This window comes from Carassius auratus, chromosome 25, assembly GCF_003368295.1.
Source record: "Carassius auratus strain Wakin chromosome 25, ASM336829v1, whole genome shotgun sequence".
Lineage (NCBI taxonomy): Eukaryota > Metazoa > Chordata > Actinopteri > Cypriniformes > Cyprinidae > Carassius > Carassius auratus.
In genome coordinates this window covers 18926782-18948014 of record NC_039267.1, presented here as the reverse complement: position 1 = coordinate 18948014, position 21233 = coordinate 18926782, and the positions used below count along the sequence as shown (strand labels likewise).

The 21233-nt window shown below is 35.7% G+C and overlaps 1 protein-coding gene across 4 annotated transcripts in view; it reads left to right on the top strand.

Moving 5' to 3' along the window:
- Positions 1-21233, top strand: part of LOC113043596 (serine/threonine-protein kinase BRSK2-like) — a 199884-nt gene that overhangs the window by 155404 nt on the left and 23247 nt on the right. For all 4 annotated transcript variants that reach the window (XM_026203087.1, XM_026203086.1, XM_026203085.1 and 1 more), the window contains exons 6-12: positions 933-966; positions 1082-1150; positions 5028-5174; positions 8639-8670; positions 9843-10007; positions 10108-10205; positions 10816-10966. In XM_026203087.1, the coding sequence (XP_026058872.1) occupies positions 933-966; positions 1082-1150; positions 5028-5174; positions 8639-8670; positions 9843-10007; positions 10108-10205; positions 10816-10966 (696 nt within the window). The remainder of the gene's footprint in view (positions 1-932; positions 967-1081; positions 1151-5027; positions 5175-8638; positions 8671-9842; positions 10008-10107; positions 10206-10815; positions 10967-21233) is intronic.

Below are 21233 nucleotides of genomic sequence, written 5' to 3'. Positions count from 1 at the left end.
TGGAGAGAGATTAATGGAGACAGGATGTCAGCTGGTGAAACAGGAAGTATCGTCAACATTGTGTGACCCTAATTACTCTGGGAAGATGTTATCGTCGTCTTTAGTGTGTCAGATCTTGATATTAATCATTCTGAGCAAACAGTATCACACGTCACGGAGCAGTGCAGATGGGGAACGTCTGCTCGAATTCAGAGCACTTTTGGGAATTACAGCTTGACTTCTACATTTATATGTTGATTGGACAGAAACTAAAATCTTTCTACAGTTAGGTCCATATATATTTGGACACGAACAAAATTTCGTAATTTTGGGTGGCTCTGTATGTTACCAGAATAGAATCAAAATAAAACAAACGAGATGAAATTGAAGTGCAAATTCTAAGCTTTAATTCAAAAGGTTGAACAAAAATGAGAAAACGCTTTTGAATTACGACCATTTTATACACAGTCCCCGCATTTTTATACTGCAAATCAGTATTTTTAAAATTGTTGGTTTCATTGAATCAGTTTAAAATATCCCAGTCCCAGAGATGCTTTTTAAAAATATAAAATGTAAAAATTCAAATTGGTAATGTGTTGTTAAAGTACTGCTATAAATAAATAGTATTCCCAAAATGCTAAATATTGATTACAGGTAATCAAATGTTTTTTTTATTTTATTAAATATAAAACATTATATTATTTGTTTATAATAAAATAAATTACTATATGCTGAGGCATTTTGTATGGAAAACAATTATACTATAACATTTTTATTGTAAAATTGTACTTTTACTGTAAAATTTGTTGGTTTAAACATATTAATGTACTTGGCAGCAAAGGTTGTTTAATGAAGGAAGAAAACGGGGGAATGTAAAATAATTAAAATATGAAAAACATATCGAGAGATGACTAGCGGTGTGGTTAACTCAAGCTGATGTTGTGTTTCCACAGATCTCCTCATTACGCGTGTCCTGAAGTCATCCGGGTGAGTGTTGGCTGACTGTCGGCCGTTCTGCTTGTGGGAGTAAAAGAGAGACCTCTGAATGTGTGACCTGATCTGATCTGGAATCAGCGGTTTGACTTTGTCTTGTCTCTGTCAGGGAGAGAAGTATGACGGGAGGAAAGCAGACGTTTGGAGCTGTGGGGTCATTCTGTTTGCTCTGTTAGTGGTGAGTCACTCCGGACTTTACCTCACAGGAACAGTTCACCCAAATATAACATTTCTGTCAACAGTTAATCACCTTCTTGTTGTTCTAAACTCATATGACTACATTTATTATGAAAAAATTATATATATAATTTTGTTTTGTTTTGCTTTTAGTTTTAAGTGTATGGAAAAGAGCAGCATGAACATGACAACCAAATATCTCCTTTTGGTGAAGTAAAGAAAGTCATAGAGGTTTGACTGAACTTAATTTTTGCGTGAATTATATCTTAATTATGGCAAACATCGTCTCTTCAGTTTGCTTAAATTGTGTAGAAACTACCATCAAACACATCGTATGATGTTGATTGTTTTGACAGAGCGGTGGATATTAAAGTTAAACTCACGTTTTCAGAGCGTTATCAGCGATCCTTTTTCTTCAGAAATGGTATTTTGTGGAAATGAACACACATATTTGAATGAAGGATGGGAATTGGTGTTTCTAAGTCCCAAAGACAATGCAGTTCGGAGCAAGTATAGGGCGCACCTCTGCACTGCGTTATTAGCCGATTTTATTGGAAATGTTTTACCTGCGCGTCTGAAGCGCAGCAATATCCCCGAGAGCTCCAGCTCATCTGAAATGCTCGTGTTCAATTTTGAGAGTAAAATTGAGACCCTTGAGTCTGAGAGGCTTATCTCTCCACACAGAGCCACTGGTCTGCATTTTAAAGCCGAGCTGGATTGTTTTTGACTTTCTAGAGATGATGATGACTGAGTAATTTCTTCAGATATCGCTCATAGAACGTCTGTGACTTCAGAGCTGCACTCTGCATTCAGACAACGACTCGGGGACTTCAGCTCAACTTTTCTTTTCTTGCGTCACCTCATCTTGGTTCTGGATATGGTTTTGTCTCTTATGTTCTCATCTCATTTTGTCTCATGGCACCTTGTCTCTACTTTTCTTTGACCTATAGTGTCTTGTCTCATATTGTCTCGTCTCTTCTGTTGTCCTCTCTAATCTCATTTTCTCTCATCTCACATCTCCTTATCTCGTCTCATTTTGACTCAATTTGTCTTGTTTTGTTTGGTCTTGCTCACTGTTTTGTCTCTTCTGTTTTCTTTCCTCATCTCATTGTATCTTATTTTCCGTCTCGTCTAATTTTTTTGTCTTATTGTATTTTGTCTCATTTCGTTTGGTCTCTTCTGCTTTCCTCTTTTATCTCATACCATCACATGTCAGCTTGCATTGTGTATCGTCTTCTTTTATTGTGTATCGTCTTCTTTCATTGTGTATCGTTTTCTTTCATTGTGTTTCGTCTTCTTTCATTGTGTATCATCTTCTTTTATTGTGTATCTTCTTCTTTCATTGTGTTTCGTCTTCTTTCATTGTGTATCGTCTTCTTTCATTGTGTATCGTCTTCTTTCATTGTGTATCGTCTTCTTTTATTGTGTATCGTCTTCTTTCATTGTGTATCGTCTTTCATTGTGTATCGTCTTCTTTCATTGTGTATCGTCTTCTTACATTGTGTATCGTCTTCTTACATTGTGTATCGTCTTCTTTCATTGTGTATCGTCTTCTTACATTGTGTATCGTCTTCTTTCATTGTGTATCGTCTTCTTTTATTGTGTATCGTCTTTTATTGTGTATCATCTTCTTTCATTGTGTATCGTCTTCTTTTATTGTGTATCGTCTTCTTTCATTGTGTATCGTCTTCTTTCATTGTGTATCGTCTTCTTTTATTGTGTATCGTCTTCTTACATTGTGTATCGTCTTCTTTCATTGTGTATCGTCTTCCTATATTGTGTATCTTCTTCTTTCATTGTGTATCGTCTTCTTTTATTGTGTATCGTCTTCTTTCATTGTGTATCGTCTTCTTTTATTGTGTATCATCTTCTTTCATTGTGTATCGTCTTCTTTCATTGTGTATGGTCTTCTTTCATTGTGTATCGTCTTCTTTCATTGTGTATCGTCTTTCATTGTGTATCGTCTTCTTTCATTGTGTATCGTCTTCTTTCATTGTGTATCTTCTTCTTTCATTGTGTATCGTCTTCTTTCATTGTGTATCGTCTTCTTTTATTGTGTATCGTCTTCTTTCATTGTGTATCGTCTTTCATTGTGTATCGTCTTCTTTCATTGTGTATCGTCTTCTTTCATTGTGTATCGTCTTTCATTGTGTATCGTCTTCTTTCATTGTGTATCGTCTTCTTTCATTGTGTATCGTCTTCTTTCATTGTGTATCGTCTTCTTTCATCGTGTATCGTCTTTCATTGTGTATCGTCTTCTTTTATTGTGTATCATCTTCTTTCATTGTGTATCGTCTTCTTTCATTGTGTAGCGTCTTCTTTTATTGTGTATCGTCTTCTTTTATTGTGTATCGTCTTCTTTCATTGTGTATCGTCTTATTCCATTTCATTTTGATCTTGTCCCATGATGTTTTATCTCTTTTCTTCTGTTTTCTTCTCTCATCTGATCTAATCTTGTCTCATCTCATGTCACTTCACTTTGTCTCATTTTTATCTATTCTCTTTGATTTTGTCTCAGCTTTTTGTCTTTTCTTATTTTACCCCATCTTGTCTCATTTTGTCTTTGCACTTTTAAAAAGTATTTCTCATTTCTTTCTCATCTCATCTGCATTTTATCTCAGCTCTTGTCACCTTTTGTTCATCCTGTCTCATTTTGTCTCTTTTTTTCATTTTGTCTTCTTTTGTTTAGTCTTGTATCATATTGTTTTGTCTCATCTGTTTTCCTCTCTCATTTAACTTTTGTCTCATGTGATGTCTCCTCTCCTTATCTGGGTTTGTCTATTCTCTTCATTCCTTTTGTCTCACATACTGCATCTCGTTTCGTCTTGTCTCATTTTGTCTCTGCACTTTTTTCATAGTGTCTCATCTAATCTAGTCTCATTTATTGTAATGTCACCTCGTCTCTTTTTTGTCTGTCCTCTACTTTTATTTGACCCATTATGTCTTTTCTCATTTGGTCTTGTGTCGTATTGTCTTGTCTCTAGTCTCATCTCATTCTGTGTCGTTTTGTCTCATCTTGTCACCTTAACTAATCTCATTGTTGTCTCTTATTTTGCCTCATCTCACTACATCTCATTTTATCTTTCGTTCGGTCTCGTTCTACAGTTTATTATTTCATCTCTTCTATCTTCCTCTCTCATCTCATTGCATCTAATTTTCTCAATTTCTCCTTGTCTCGTCTCCTTTTTGTCTCTTATTTTGTCTCATTACATTTCTTTTGTCTTGACTTCTTTAATCTAATCTCATTTTGTCTCTTCTGTTTTTATTTTGATTGTTTTGTCCTCTTTTCAGTGCATTTCTTTTTGTCTCATCTCTCGGTGTCTTCAATATGTCAATGTGTCCTTTGTCTCATTTCGTGTTTTCTTTTCTTTTCTTTTCTTTTCTTTTCTTTTCTTTTCTTTTCTTTTCTTTTCTTTTCTTTACTGTTCTGCTGAAGTTCATTCAGTCGTCCCTTTATGAAATATATATTGACCTGCTGTGGAAAGGCAGACAGCACCAAAACCAAAAATAAAATTGAGTTCTGCCAGACTGTGCTTTGAGTCGATGCTGAATGCACAAAATCCTCTCAGATTTTCCAAAGTGATTGGAGTGCATTTATGCTCTCGTCCTGTCTCTTTGATTTTTTGTTATTCCTCCGTTTGGTTTTTCATCAGAAATGGAAATGAAACCTCATCACTCAGCTGTAGCACTTCAGCAATACCGACAGACCCCTTACATAAGAAGAAGCAGTGAGAGTTAATAAAGGAAAACTTAGCATTTATGGGTCAATGTTATGAGCACTTCTCTTGAAGTTTGTTCTTCTTCTCCAGAGATCCTAATAACTCAGAATTTCTCCTCGGACTAATGCATTTTCTTTTTGTTGTCTGTCTTTCGTTTAGGGGGCTCTGCCGTTTGACGATGACAATTTAAGAAACTTGTTAGAAAAAGTGAAGCTGGGGGTCTTTCACATGCCCCATTTTATCCCACCGGACTGCCAGAACCTTCTGCGAGGAATGATCGAGGTCAACGCCGGCAGTCGGTTAACGGTAAGAACTGAGTTAGCTATATAACATCAGTTTTATGCATATAAATGCTTGATTTAATTTCATTTGAATCCTAGTAAACTAAGTAATCACCAACTGTAACAGTACAAGTAACTATCTTTTCTGTTTGCATAAAGTCTTGCAACGGACCAAAAAAGTGCTGCCACCTTGAGGAACAACTTATTAGTGCGAAACAAATTCAGTGCACATGTGCGACCTGCGTGTACAAAGTGCGTGGGTTACAAAAATGGGTGTAAAGTACACAGACCCTCACTTATGCATAAAAGCAGAGTATATTTTGGGCTTTAGACAACACAAAATCGGACAACATGCTGTGGATCGCGTTCCATTGGTTCCAGATGTTTTTCATGTATGATTAATGCGATGAGATGCTAAATAGTATGCTAGTGGTTAGCAGTCAGAGACAGGTAGGATTTTTTATTTTGGCCTGAAATGTCACAGTAACCTCGAGGGGCTGACGTAGTTTGGTAGATCGTATGAAATCTGTTTCTCTTCCTCCGTGGCGGTTCTGTACAGGCTTTCTCTCGCTCCGCAGGAAGACCGTGTTTCCACGGAGAAACAAACAGGAAGTGGAACTCTGGCTCCACAGGAAAGCTCTGTATTGATATCTCCATTTATTCCCCTAGAATACAAATGGACACTTCAGTCTCATTTCTTTGCAATTTCAGAAGAGAAGCTGTTAGTTGAAAGAAAGCGAGCTGAGATCTCCTGCCTGACAGTCGTCTCGCTGTACTCTCGCTGAACATCGTCTCGTTAGCGTGTTCTCGTTAGCTTTTACGAGTGTGGCATTTTAATGAGTCGTGAGTGGCTTTGAAGGACGAGCCTGCAGGAAACACACGTCTTTAAATCACTGATGGACTTTAACAGCGGCTGAATTGTGAAGAGAGACATTGACAAAAAAACATCTTCACAATAAGCAATGATTCATTTTCTCAATGCTAAATTCACAACAAACATTCCTGAAATTATCAGACAGCTGTTTCTTATAACATATTGGAATAAGACTTTGTGGTAAGATAGTATTAATAACAGTTTGATTGAATATGGATTGAACTAAAAAAAAAAGGCCTCAACAAAACAAGGTACATCTATATATCACATTTGTCGATCACATTTTCTTGTTCTGAAAAAGTAACCATTTTGTTTTCTGTGGCATATTGAATATAGTTTTTTTTTTTTCTTTTTACAAATGCCGAGGATTTAAATATGTAACTGATGAAGATCTAGCTCTGTGGAAATTGTGAGAAAGATTTGGGAATATTATTAAAGCATAAGTTCTGGGTTTATTCATTTTCTTATTATTGACCCATAATAAATAGTCAATATACTATTGATTTATTATTCAGAACGCAGTTCTGGACTATTTTTGGTTTTAAAAATCAACCAAATCAAATATCCAATCTAGTTCTGGCATTAAATCATTTAGTTTTCTGTCCAAATATATTTGTGTCTTCTTTAAACAAATGTAAGCATTAATTCAGCAATTTTAGTACTTATACTTATTTATTATAAGACAGTAATTATTTATTTAATTTATTTAGGTGTCAATTGTGCAAATATATATATAAATACAATTCTCATTATATTGTGGATACAAATTGTGGATACAAATGTTTTATTTATTTTTATTTATTTATTTGTATTTATTATCGCAAATTCTTATTGATATATATTTTAACCATTTGAGTTTTATTTTTGTTTTGTTTGTTTGTTTGTTTTTACAAATAAAGGCCAAAGTTGGCCAAAGTTTGTAAATAAACACCTAGTGCCTTTGAAACTTTGGGCCTCTTTCATAAAACATGCTGCAAATCATTGGTTAAAAAAACAACAACACATTTTTGCATATAAAACATTCTGTTCAAAGCAAAGTACACAAAGTAATTTGTGTTTTGTGAGTTTTTAAATAGCATCTGTTCATTTTCGTAGGTAACTATATCTGTTGATTAGATTTGGTATTATTATTTTTTATTTCAAGGAATATACATGACCTCTGTGTAAGGTGTTAGCATGTGGAAGACATATCATAGAAACAGATGACCGCAGTTATCTCCCCCTCCTGCACAGATATGCAAATAATAATTGGATCTCTACACAGCCGCTCATTAGTGCATTACCTCTCAGCTGGACTCATCTTCTGGAGCTTCTGCATGTGTCTTCACTTACACCTGTCCATGAAGGTCACGAGACTGTAGCCCGTCCCATCTATCATTTATCAGAAGGGTTGCTCTCGCTGGCTCTTTTACAGCTGACCACTGCTCTGAAGTCTTTAAAGGCTGCTGGTCTTATTTCAGCCAAGAGCTGATGGAGAGGAAAGTCTTTTAGAGATCTAAATTAGTGAAACTCAAAAACTCCAGATCCAGCCAGTCATAAATCACATTAAACTCATGTTTAACTTGACAGTCCTAATGTGTTAATATTAAAAACAAAAACAAACCAAAAAATAAATCAACTATATTCCTTATTATGAAATATATAATCGTACATTTTTTTTTTTACTTTTTTTTCTCATTGTTAACTGCACGACGATAATGTTTTAAATGAATAGCAATTCAAAAATATAATTAAAAATTAAATAGATTTCGAATATCCATTACTTGAACTTCAGATATTAGAAATTAAACATAATAAACTATAATCAAACTGAATAAAATTATATATACAAAAAGTTTTTTTTTTTCAACTTATTATTTTATTATTTATTTTACTTTATTTCAGGAAACGTTTCTCACTTACATGTAGTTTAACTTGATGCATAAATGACAAACTAAAACGGGAATATATATATATATATATATATATATATATATATATATATATATATATATATATATATATATATATAATACAGTTTTAAAATTAATGAATAAACTAGATATATTAAAAAAGGCAAAAAATCACAGAAAATAATGGCAAAAACTTTAAATGAAAACAAAAAAAATTAATTACAAAATTAATAAGAACTTTAATGCAAAATATAAGAAAGACCTATAATATTTTATATTGAATTGATTACTAAAAAACAAGGGTCATGAGTAAGATTTATTTTCTTATAATTAGTAACACTAGATTACCATTTTCAAATTGTCCGCCCTAATTATTTGATCATGTTAAATCACAATATTAAATTAAAAACACTTATGGAATATTATGGCCCTAATTAAAAATAAATAATTAAATTAAATTAAATTAAATTAAATTAAATGTACAATACAATACAATACAATAAAATTAAAAACAGATTTATTCATTTAGTCATAGCACTATGCATTGCAAAATGAATGAGGCTTTGCTTTTCCAATTTAGTTTTTATCTTAATATTATTTTCAGATTGACTTGAATTTGAAATTAGATTTGCAAGTATGCTTTATAGTGGTTCCTTCAGAGCTGTTCTCTGGGTGTTTTTCTGCGTGACTCTAACCGTCTCTCTCTGTGTGTTTCTCTTACAGTTAGAGCTGATCCAGAAGCACACGTGGTACATGTAAGTACTGAACTCCCATGATTCTGGGGGCAGACACAGACACAGCAGGCTGGGCGTCCGGGACGGATAGACAGGAACAGAGACGTGGTGTTAAACACTTGTCCTCCAGAGACACAGAGACAGCAGGCCAAGCTCGTCCCTCTCTGGGCTCAAAGACACGCTCTGAAGCAGAATACTTGTGTTTTCCGCCGCTCCACCGTCTTTTCTAACAGATGGCGACAGCGAATATTAGCAGCGGCTCTGAGAGGGAAGGTTATGAAGACGCTTGTCATGGGTTTAGGGTCAGAACAGGCGAGGCTGAGAGTGAAACACTTATTAATCGTGATCTGACGCAGAAAGCAGTCTATTCACGTCCGGACGTAGATTATACTCTGCACAATTAATTAGCACACGTTATTCGAATGACAAAAGGTGTAATCTTTCATTAAAACTCCTTTGAAATGACTTTCCCTTTCACTGATATCACAGAGGACATATCATATTAACTCAAATATGTGTGACCTGGAGTCTGGAGTCACTATAGCCAAAAATACATATGGGTCAAAATTACAGATCAGTTTTTTCTTTTGTGCCAAAAATCATTAAGATATTAAGTAAAGATCATGTTTCATGAAGATATTTTGTACATTTCCTACATTAAATATATTAAAACTTACATTGTGATTAGTAATATGCATTGCTAAGGACCTCATTTGGACAACTCAAAAGCGAATTTCTCAATATTTGGATTTTTTTGAATAATTAATTAAAATGATAATTTATTTACTTTCACCTTATTTTTTTATTTTTACTAAATATGGACAGATATTAATTTATGTATTTGTTCGTTTATTTATATTATCTGTATATTTCAAATCTTTTTTATTTTTTATTTTATTTGCTGAAAGGGAGAATTTTTTTTTTTTTTTTTTTTTTATGTTTTGGAAAATATAAAAATTAAATGCAAATTAACACCCACTGTATTTATTATATGTATTATGTGTTAAGTATTCCTATAAACATGAATTCATATTGTTTAATCGAATTATACATCTAATAGCGTTCGCACAGAAGTATGTTGCACTACAGAATGACATTATATTATTAATTTACCACTATAATTTAGGATTCCCATGCATACTTGCTCTTCTTTGGCCGAGTGATGGACCCAGTTTTGTTTCTGCTCTCCTCAGAGGAGGGAAGAACGAGCCGGAGCCCGAGCAGCCGGAGCCCAGGAAGGTGGCGATCCGCAGTGTCCCGTCGGCCGACGACATCGACCCGGACGTCCTGGAGAGCATGCACTCGCTGGGCTGCTTCCGGGACAAGAACAAGCTGATGAAGGACCTGCTGTCGGACGAGTGAGGGATCATCACATCTTCTGTTAGATAGAAGGCAACAAAGCAACTTGGACATTTGTTTTTGTTGATAAATGTGTGTTTCTTGTCCCCGTCTCATCAGTGAGAATCAGGAGAAGATGATCTATTTCCTTCTGTTGGATCGTAAGGAGCGATACCCCAGCCACGAAGACCAGAACCTCCCTCCTCGAAACGATATAGGTAACAAACACTCAATATATTATTTTATTATAATAGTCATACAATTTCTTTTATTATAAATTATTATGAGTAATATACATTTAAAAAACGTATATTAACATAAATAATGTCTATTTTGGGGCTGTCAAGTGATTAAAAATGTAATCTACTTATTACATGATGTGGCAATTAGTTCATCTAATTAATTGCAAAATAATCACACATCAGATTTGGCCGAGAAAATGACCCCTAAAATATCATTTACACTATTGTGTTAAATGAGTAAAGGCATTAAATATCTATAACAAAACGTAGCTTTTATTTGATTGAAAGTAGAATGTATTACACACAAACTTTTGGGCTACAACGGCCATAAAATACTTTTATTTTATTTATTTTTTGGTCAGAAGTTGCATCTGAATTGTTATACAGACCATCTACTGCAGCTCTGAAGTGACATGAATCCATTTACACTTTAATTACAATTACATGAATAATGGTATGAAGTTATTGGGACAATGACCCAATGTCATTTCACCCCTACATGACTTTATTTATTTTGTAAAACATATGTATACTATTATAACTCTTATAACTACTATTATATGTTTGTGTGTGTGTGTGTGTGCAGATCCTCCGCGGAAGCGTGTGGACTCCCCAATGCTGAACAGACACGGGAAGAGGAGGCCGGAGAGGAAGTCTATGGAGGTGCTGAGTGTCACTGATGGAGGTTCACCTGTACCTGCACGACGAGCCATCGACATGACACAACACGGACAGAGGTGCAGAACACACACACGCGCACACACACACACACACACACATACACACTAGGGGTGTAACGGTATGCAAAAAAATCATGGTTTGGTACGTACCTCGGTTTTAAAGTCACGGTTCGGTTCCTTTTTCGGTACAGTAAGGGAAAGAAATGCAAACATTAAACTGCAGGTTGTTTATTACTATACACTTTTTTTAAAAATAGTTTTTAATAAAATATATATAAAATAAAAAAAGAATAAGAAATAAAATACTGCTGCAAAGTTCTCCACTAAATAACATACTCTCAGTCTCAAACCAATATCATATAATAGAATATAATGAAAAATATAAATTAATAACTATGATTACAGTGCAGCATTACCAATCCCAGCTTGTAGGCCTGCTTCACCAGAGCCATGCTGTGCCTGCTGCTGTAGGTGACAGGGAGACCACCGACAGACCAGGCTATTGACAACAGTACAACAATATCTATACTTAATGTTGAGCATAAATATAAAGCCTACTGATAAAGGACACCGTCAACAGTATTGACGGCAAAATAGACTATGTATGTTTGACAGGTGCAATATTTGAAAATCGATAATTATTAATTTATTCTTTAAATTACATTTATATCTGAATTTATGTCAACCTATAGACTTTCAAACATCAAAGTGTCATGAATTAATATGTATTTGTGTACAAAATGACATATAAACATATTTTCCTATTCTTTTTTTGCCTGGAAACACTTCCAACACGCTTGCGTGTCGCGTGAAAAATAGGCGTCGGTTCTATTTCTAGCATGCTCGCGTTTTCCGCGCGGCTCGAGCTGCGTCTGAGATGCGCGTCTCACGCAGGAAGTCTGCAAGCTCTAACCTGTAAACATGGGAGCCGAATTAAAAATGGACACGCCACGCATCCAGTGTGTCGCCGGCCTTAGAATCAGCTGCAGGGCAGGATTTGCGTTGAACGCAGATACTTCCGCCACTTAATATGTTCGTTTGGAAACACGAAAATGTACTTATGTTCCCTGCACAAAATATTGCATTCGGTCATTCGGTACACACGTGCTCCGTACTGAAAGCCCTGTACCGAAATGGTCCGGTACGAATACACGTACCGTTACACCGATAATACACACACACACGCACACACACATCCACGCACACACACACACACACACTCTCTTATACTCATTGAGGCTTTGTTTACTTAAAAATACAGTAACATCAGTTAATTTGTGAAATATTATTACAATATAAAATAACTGTTTTCTATGTGAATATATAATAAAATGTAATTTATTTCTAAGATCAAATCTCGTGCCACACGATCCTTAAGAAATCATTATAACATACTGACTTTCTGCTCAAGAAACATTTCTGATTATTATCAATGTTGAAAAGTTGTGCTGCTTACTATTTCTGTGGAAACTGTGATACAATACCATCCAAAACTTTAGGGTTAGTAAAATTGAATAAATAAGTTATTAACCAAATATCAATTTCAATTTTTTTCAATTCAAATGAGCTTTATTAGCATGACTGTGGAACACAATGTTGCCAAAGCATCAACATATTATATATAAATAATAAAACAAACAAACAAAACATATATTTACAAATCATGTCATATGTAGCATAGTAAATATAAATAAATAGATAAAAAAACACAATTTATCCTAATAAATGAATAAATAGAGTCGGTCTCTCTAGAGAATTAGCTGACTCTGGCGTTGTGAATAGCTAACACATATTTAGCCGCTAGTGCAGCTGTACTATCATCTTCTCCCAGTAAGAAGAACATTTTCTCAGTGTCGCTCAGTTCAGAGAATGATGGAATTAAAATTTTAAATCTGGGCAGAAAAGTTTCTCTTATACTGGTGTATTTAGAGCAGAAGAGCAGAAAGTGTTCCTCATCCTCGATGTGCTGTAGGTCACAGTGTCTACAGATCCTCTGCTCTCTCTCTGTCCATGTTTGTCTATGTCTTCCTCTCTCTATCTCTAGATCATGGTCACTTAATCTGTATTTGGAGAGGATTTGTCTTTCTTTAAAATGTTTAATAAATAGATAATTGGCCAACTTAGTGGTTCTATTGAGGGCCGAGTAACATTGCAGTTTATTCTGGAGGGCAAAATGTGCTTTTAGTGCTTCATCATGAGTGACATTTAGATGTTTGTGGATATGGTTAATAAAAGGTTTGGGGTTGATGGGGAGTATATTCTGATGGACGAGTTGAAGAGCGAGTGAGTTCAGAGGATGAGGTTCTGTTGAGCTTTATATTGCACTGACTCTGGGTCAGACTGATGGAGGTGATGCCAGAACTGAACACATCTCTTCTGGATCTCCATGTTCAGCGGGTACAGGCCCAGCTCAGCCCTGCAGGCCGCAGTGGACGTGTTTCTGTGAACCCCAAGAATATTTTTGCCAATTTCCAATTGTAATTTTTCTACTGATGTTTTATCCCAATTTTTAAAATTTAGTACTGGTCCCCAAATTTCACATCCATATAAAAGAATTGGTTTTATTATTGAATTATATAATTTTATCCAGGTTTTAATGGGTAATTTTAAGTGTCCACATCGTGACTTTATAGCATAGAAAGCCCTCCGAGCCTTTTCAGCGGGTGTTTTCACAGCCAGACCGAAGCGTCCCGAAGCGCTGATGTCGATGCCCAGATAGCTGTAGCTAGAGCTGTGCTGCAGGACCTGGCCTTTATACAGGAACTGGTGTTTGTGTCCCTGAGATCTGGCTTTCTTCTGGAACACCGTGACTCTGGTTTTGTCCAGATTGACGGTCAGGGCCCAGTCGTGACAGTATTGTTCCAGCAGGGACAGGCTCTGCTGAAGGCCCTCAGGTGTGCGGGACAGCAGACATCTGACCTCTGACCCCTGTAGAGTGAGGCCGGGCGCAGTAGAGCTCTCCAGCGCTGACGCTAGGTCATTGATGTAGATGTTGAATAGAGTTGGGCTCAGACTGCAGCCCTGCTTCACTCCACGGCTCTGCTGGAAGAACGCAGTTCTGCGGTTACCGATCTTCACCGCACTATTGCTGTTGGTGTACAGAGATTTAATAATGTCAAACGTTTTTCCGCCAATGCCAATTTGTAGGATTTTGTACAGTAGACCATCATGCCAAATTGAATCAAATGCTTTTTTAAAGTCTACAAAACATGCAAATATTTTCCTTTGTTTGTCGTTGATGTTCTTGCTGATTAGAGTGTGGAGAGAGTAGATATGGTAGGATGTGCGATGTTTTGGTAAAAAGCCAATCTGTGCTTTATTTAAGATGTTGTGTGCTGAGATGTGTGAGACGATGCGTGTGTGAATGATACTGCAGAACAGTTTTCCCAACACACTGCCCACACTTATCCCACGGTAGTTATTGGGGTCGAATCGATCGCCGCTCTTAAATATGGGGGTGATGAGTCCCTCAGACCAGATCTCAGGGAAGTGTCCGGACCAGAACACCAGATTAAATAATTTGCCTATTGTTTGAATCATGCTGGGACTGCTGAGTTTAAGCATTTCATTATTAATGTGATCTTGTCCACATGCTTTCTTTAATTTAAGATTTTTAATATGTTCTAATATTTCAGATATTGTTATTGACTCATCTAATGGATTTTGATAATTCTTAATAGTTTTTTCCATGTCTTCTAGTGTTTTCTTTATTTTACTCTGGGGTTGGTTGAGGTCGGCCGGTTCAATTTTCTGATACAGATTTTCAAAGTAAGATTTCCAAATTGTGCCATTCTGGAGTGATATCTCTAATTTGGGTTTTTCTAGTTTTTTATATAGGTTCCAGAAAGTGTTTTGATCTATTGAATTGTCAATTTCTTTCTTTGAAAATATTTTTCTCTTTTTTTCCACAGAAGTGTTTTGTACTTTTACAGACAGTCTGAGTAAGAAAGCCGTAATGTCTGGCTGGACGGATCTTTGTGCTTTTTGTTGGAAAGTCTCCTGAGTTCTTTTCTGAGACCGGCACATTCATCATCAAACCAGACATCCTTTCTCTTTCTCTGTCGATTGGTTCTATGTTTGGTTTGCTGTTTAATATTAGATAGAGTTATCAATGTTATGAATATATTACTTACGTTTTTTGTTGCTAAATGTATTCCATTAATATCTAAGGTGAAATCAGTGGACATAAAGTCATCTAGCATTTTTAATATAGTCGGATTGTTCATATTTTCTTTGAATTGTTCTGAGTTGGATTGATTCCACTTGAGTTTATGTTTCAGAGGAACCAGTTTTTCAGCTTCAGGTGGAGCAGTTTTGGTTATTTGACATGGGGCTTTCAGATAAAGCACAGTTTGGCAGTGATCGGACATCGAGAGCTGAGGTCTGACTGTGAAGGCATTGATAAAGTTTTGATCAATATCTGTTACTGAATAATCAACCACACTGGCTCCTAATCTGGAGCAGTAAGTGAATCTACCTAATGTATCTCCACGAGTTCTGCCGTTAATGATGTATAATCCTAAACCTTTACAGAGTTTCAACATTTGTTTTCCACTAATGTTCACTGAAGTATCATAGCTGTTTCTCTGTGTGATATTAGATGATGGATGAAACGTGGTGTCATTGGGGATGTGGTCATTATCTACAATATTTACATAATCAATTTCTCGTCCTGTTCTGGCGTTTAAGTCTCCGCAGATGAGGATGTTTCCTCTGGACTGAAAGTGTAAGATGTCAGTCTGTAATGTTGGGAAGCTTTGCTCTTCGTAATAGGGAGAGTCATGAGGTGGAATATAGATTGCACAGAGATAAAGATTAGACTGATATATGACGGATTTCACTTCAAGCCAAATGGATGATTTTCCACTTTTAGCAACTTTAATCGAATGTTTTAAATCGTCTTTGTGCCATATAAGTGTTCCACCTGAGTCTCGGCCACATTTAATTTTAGAATTTTTTGATGAAGGAACCATAATTTCCTTGTATCCTATTGGACAATGTAAGGTCTCATTACTACGACACCACGTCTCATGAAAGATACAGATGTCCATGTCTGTTACACTGCTGAGTAAGTCTTGGTCTGCAGTCTTATTACCAAAAGTAGAAGAGTGCAGACCTTGTATATTCCAACAACTGATTTTAAATGATTTCATGAATAGGTGTGTGTGTGTGTGTGTGCTATGCAGGTTATGTCCTCAGCCTGGAGCAGATGACGTTCAGCAGATGTCGGATCTGGTTGAGTTCAGCGGCTGCAGGGTTCTGTGGTTGTTGAGCGGCCGCTGCGTAGCTCTTGTGTTGGGATGGAGGTCCGGTGGTCCGTGTGGGCTCTGCTGGAGGACGAGGGCTTCTCTGTGTCGCGTAGCTCTTGTGCTGGGATGGAGGTCCACTGGTCCGTGTGGGCTCTGCTGGAGGATGAGGGCTTCGCCTGTTAGCGGAGTTTCTGTTGTTTCTTGCGGTGTTTCCAAGGGCTGTGCTTTTCAGCACTCTGGCGAAGACTTTCACTCCTTGCTTATTGAGATGTATGTGGTCATACATATGATGAGGCTGTATGTCTTTGTGATGGGCGAGATGAACATTAGGAATGAGTGCACAGCTTCTGGAGAGTTCCACATTATTCCCGTGGATGATGTGGAAAGGCACATCGGTGCGTGGCAGCAGTGTGGACAGAGTTACTCTAGCCTCTGGGAAGCGTTGTGTGGCTCTGATCGCCACCTCTCTCATTATAGGAGCCACACGGCCCTTCATGGCCCTTAAATCATTCGTCCCTGTGTGGATTACGATGTGCTTGTAGTTTTCATGTTTACTCTCAGACAGGATCTGAAAAGCACTTCTTGTGTTTGGGCACCAGATTTTCTTGGCTCTCATGTTTGGTAGCAGAAGTCTCTCGTTAGAGTCTGTCAGGATAAGAGCATGTGTTTCTCCCGGGTCCTGTGCAGAGGAGCTGTGGATCAGTCGAGCAGTGAGGCTCTTCTTCCACTGGCTGCTGTTCAGGTTGAGGGTTTTCCATGAGCACCTCTGGACGAGTCAAGGGTTTGGCAGAAGACTCTCTAGGTGCTGAAACAGAGTTAAGTCTTTCTGTCAGATCTGTGATGAGTTCATCTTTGGTGTGGAGTATTGACTTCAAGGCCGATAACTCCTCCTGGATTTCTTTTCTAACTTCCGTTAGTTGTCTTCCTAAAGTTGATTTTACTTCCCTTAATTCATCTTTGGTTTTCTGAAGTTCTTCTGTCATTTCTTCTCTGTGTCTCTGTAGAGATTCAACTTCTTGTTTTAAGTTCTTTATGTCAATTGTCACTTGTTCCATGTTGTTGTCTTTCAGGTGGGATAGTATTAATTCTTTTATCTCCACGACTTCTACTTCCAGAAGTGAAAAGTTGTCTTTCATTCTTGACATTGGAGATGGAATGGTAGTTGCTGAAGTCACTGTCATCTTTAGAACTGATTTTTCAGGAGAGGGAACAATGTTCATATTCTTGTACCCTTCATCAGACAGTGCCAGCTTTTTTATTAATTCAAAATCTTTAATGAAGATCTTGAGAGCAGACTCTGATCCCTGGGCCATGACAGTGCCATTTTGATACAAGTTCAGGGTCAAAAATCTTGTTTCATCATTTTTTTCAGCATCTTCAAATGCTAAGATCTGTCTGCCTTTACAGATGCCTCTTTTCTTGGTAAAGGTGAGATGTTGACAGAAGGCAGTGTGCCATAAAGGGCTGTGTTCGGTGTAAAAGAGCAGGTTGTTCATGGCACTGTGTTCTTGTAGATCCGCAAACAGTGTGCCGGGCGTCTCCTTCATCTGCTTGTGTCTGAGCATCAGCCTGGAGGTCTCAGAGCTCTTCTGAGGGTAGATGAAGGGGCGTGGCCAGGATGATGCGTTGGCCATCATTGATTTGGAATGTAAACAATCAACTGAAATAACTGCCACTGTTTTTAATTGTTTTTGTTTATCATCTCCCAGTGGAGATATACAACTGGTAAAAATGAGTAAATAAGCCAAAAATGGGGAAAATATGACTTTCACTGATTTCTTTAAAATTCCAGTTGTGTCCAAAATGTCCCAAGAATGTTTTTTCTGTGTTGTTCTTTCAAACAGGAATCAAGCAAAAGTCCAAAGAGAGATAAATAGCACTGTCTATTCAAAATGTTTTTACCTCTCTTATCCTCCAGGTTTTCTTATAGTGGCTGTTGTTGTTGGCTGTTGTTGTTGTTGTTTTGCTTGATGTTATCCTTTTCCAACATGAGTATCCTCTTCTGCAGAGGTTATCCTGTGATCAGCTTCTCTTGAACTTTTCCTCAAATTAAGGTGTGACAGTGTAAAAAAAAAAAAAAACTGTCCAGATTCAACAAAATCTTTGCTTAGATGTTGTCTAGATGATGTTGTATGTTGAATCCTCTTCTTTCATTAGCTTGTTAGCAAATAAATCGTATTTTTCTTGCAATTTATCTGGAGCTCAACTCAAGTGTGACTTGTCTCCTTGACACTCTCTCTCTTTTTTAAAAAGTAAAGTTTGTAAAATTGTCAAATACATTAAATACAAGTAAAAATGTTACTGTTTTGCTGTATTTGAGTAACTTTGAGATATTTTTATGTTTTATTGTATATTTCCTGTCCCCTCTGGCGGTTTGTTTAGAGACGCCACTGTGAGGCTTGAGAAATGATTCCTGTCGTTCACCAATCACTCGCTTTTTTCTTTCAACTCAACCTTTTGAAACTCCATTTTTCATGTGACACTTCAAATTTGGGGTTGTCGTTCTAAAAAAGCTCTCTGAAATAAAAAGGAATGAGAGAAATACTTCGGTAACCAGCACCGATGAGAAAGCCCTTAGCTCCCCAGTGAGCGCAGAGCCGTTAGTTCAGTGTTCAGAGACTCACTGGATTTGTCTCCCGCTGCAGTAAAAGCTTGGATATCTCAGATGCCAAACGCAAAGCAGAGAGCAAAGAGGAAAGGTACCAGCCGACCTCTGACCTCCAGATAGTTCACAGAGCTTTAGTCATCAAAGATGCAGAGACGCTTTCCCTCTCACTGACCTGCACTGAACTCTGTCTGCACGAATCATTCAGTTCAAACCATCTCAAAACACTTCAGGGCTGAACCTCATGTTTAAAAAAGATTCGATAATTAGCATACTTTTACTAAATATACAAATATAATGTGTCGCTGATGGGACTTAAGTACTTTACTTTATTATTTGCGTTTAAACACAATATCAGATTACTGTCATTAACGGTGAATCTTACAAAATTTACATTATAAACAACTGAATAAAAAGTGGTATTCATTATTACAAAGCATGTTCAATTAATATGAAACATATTATATTCTGTGCCTTATTATTATTATTATTTTTTTGTATATTTATATTTTAACAGTAAAACAATACAAAGTGCGCATGTTTACACTATTATCAGATGTCATACTATAAGAAACTAATTTATGATTTTATTTTAGTATTATTTATTAACATTTTGAATTAGCTTTTTTATGATTTTCTTTTTCACTTTAATAAAAAAAATTTAAAAAATTGCTATTGTTATTTGATGATTTTTCTTTCATATTTTATTTTGGTCAATTTTTTTTATATGTAAGTTTTTTTTTTGTAATTTTAGTATTTCAGATTGAACTGATGTTATGATCTGATGCAGTATTGCAGTATTATTTATATACTTTACCAATGTTTATTAATTTGAATACTTTTTTATATTTATATTTTCAGTATTCATTTGAAAGTTATTTTATACTTGCATAAGCTTTAGTCATTTTGTTGCTTTATTATTGATTTGTATTATTTCTGTCTAAAAAAGTATCTTAGTAATTTTAGTACTTCCAATAGATCATATTTCAGTTTTTTATTTTTATGATATTTATTTTAGTTCAGTTTTATTTTACTTTCAGTCTATTCAGTACTACTATATTTAAAAAAAAAAAAAACTATTTTTTAAGTGAACAAAAGAATAAAACCCCTTTTCTGATTTGTAAGTGAATCCAGGAATTCTCTTTGAATTTCTCAGATGTATATCATTAAATGAAGTAGCTTGGCGTATATAAAACCTCTTGGTATGTGCGATGTTATCTCATCTCTCTTGAAGCATCACCTTACAGCCTTACCATGAAGGAAATTAATTTTGTCTCCACTCTCCTCACTCCCTTTTCTCCCTGTAAACTTTGAACCCTCACCTTCCACTGTATCATAACAAAGTAGGTCTTATTCCTCAATTCAGCTCAATTTGATCCCACTCCAGACGTATCTGATGGCAGGATTGACAGGAGACGACCCCGTTCAGTGGGATATTAGCAGCTGTTAAACGCATACTAAACGCACTATACGCTAGAAGAGTCTACTTAAAGTGATGATAATTATGAGCAAACTGTGCAACAAAACAATTTAAAAAAGAATTATGCTACATTGTTGTCAAATTAGATTATATTTGTCCTATGAGATCATTACACATGTTTAATTCCAGCAGTTATCAACATTTATTTGACCATTTTTTGTAAATAGAAATAGATAAACTTGGCAATGAATTAATGAGTCAATAATCATTGTTCAAGCTTATGAAGGTGACAGGAAACTCTGCATCTTTGCTTCTGTTTGTAGTAGATAAACAAATAGATCACACACTTAGTTTTTCAGTTTTTAGCTCTGATTTTAGATGCCATTACATTACCTTATATATAATGGCATAGTCATATAAAACTCATCTTTAGTGTAGTCTTGCATTTAAATTTGTTGTTGTTTTTGTTTTTTATTATTTTTGTTGTCTTGTTTTTTCAGTGTTTTTTATTTCGTTTTTTCCCCTTAGTTTTATTTTGTTCTTTGTGTGTGTGTTTATGTGTGTTCTGTTCTTTTGTTTTGTTTGTTTGTTTGTTTTGCTTTGTTCTACTTTGCTTTGTTTTTATTTTGTGTCTTTTGATTTTTATTTTCAGTTTTTTTGTTGTTGTTGTTCTATTTATCGTGTGTTTGGGTTTTTATATTTGTTTTGTTTTTATTGTTCTGTTGATTGTGTCTGTGTTTTTATTTTAGTTTTGTGTCTTGTATTTTGTGTGTGCATGTGTTTTGTTTTTTCTTCTAATTAGTTTTTTTTTTCAGTTTTTTGTGTGATGTTTGTGTGATTGTATTTTTTTTTATCTTGTTTTGTTTTTTGGTTTGTCTTTTGTATGTGTGTGTGTGTGTGTTGTGTTTTCTTTTTTGTTGTATTTTGTTTGTTGTTTTATGTTTTTCTCTGTCTTGTGTTTTATTTTGTTTTTGTTTTGTTTATTGTGTGTTTTTGTTTTTATTTTAGTTTTGTGTCTTTTGTGTGTGCATGTTTTTTTTCTTTTGTTTT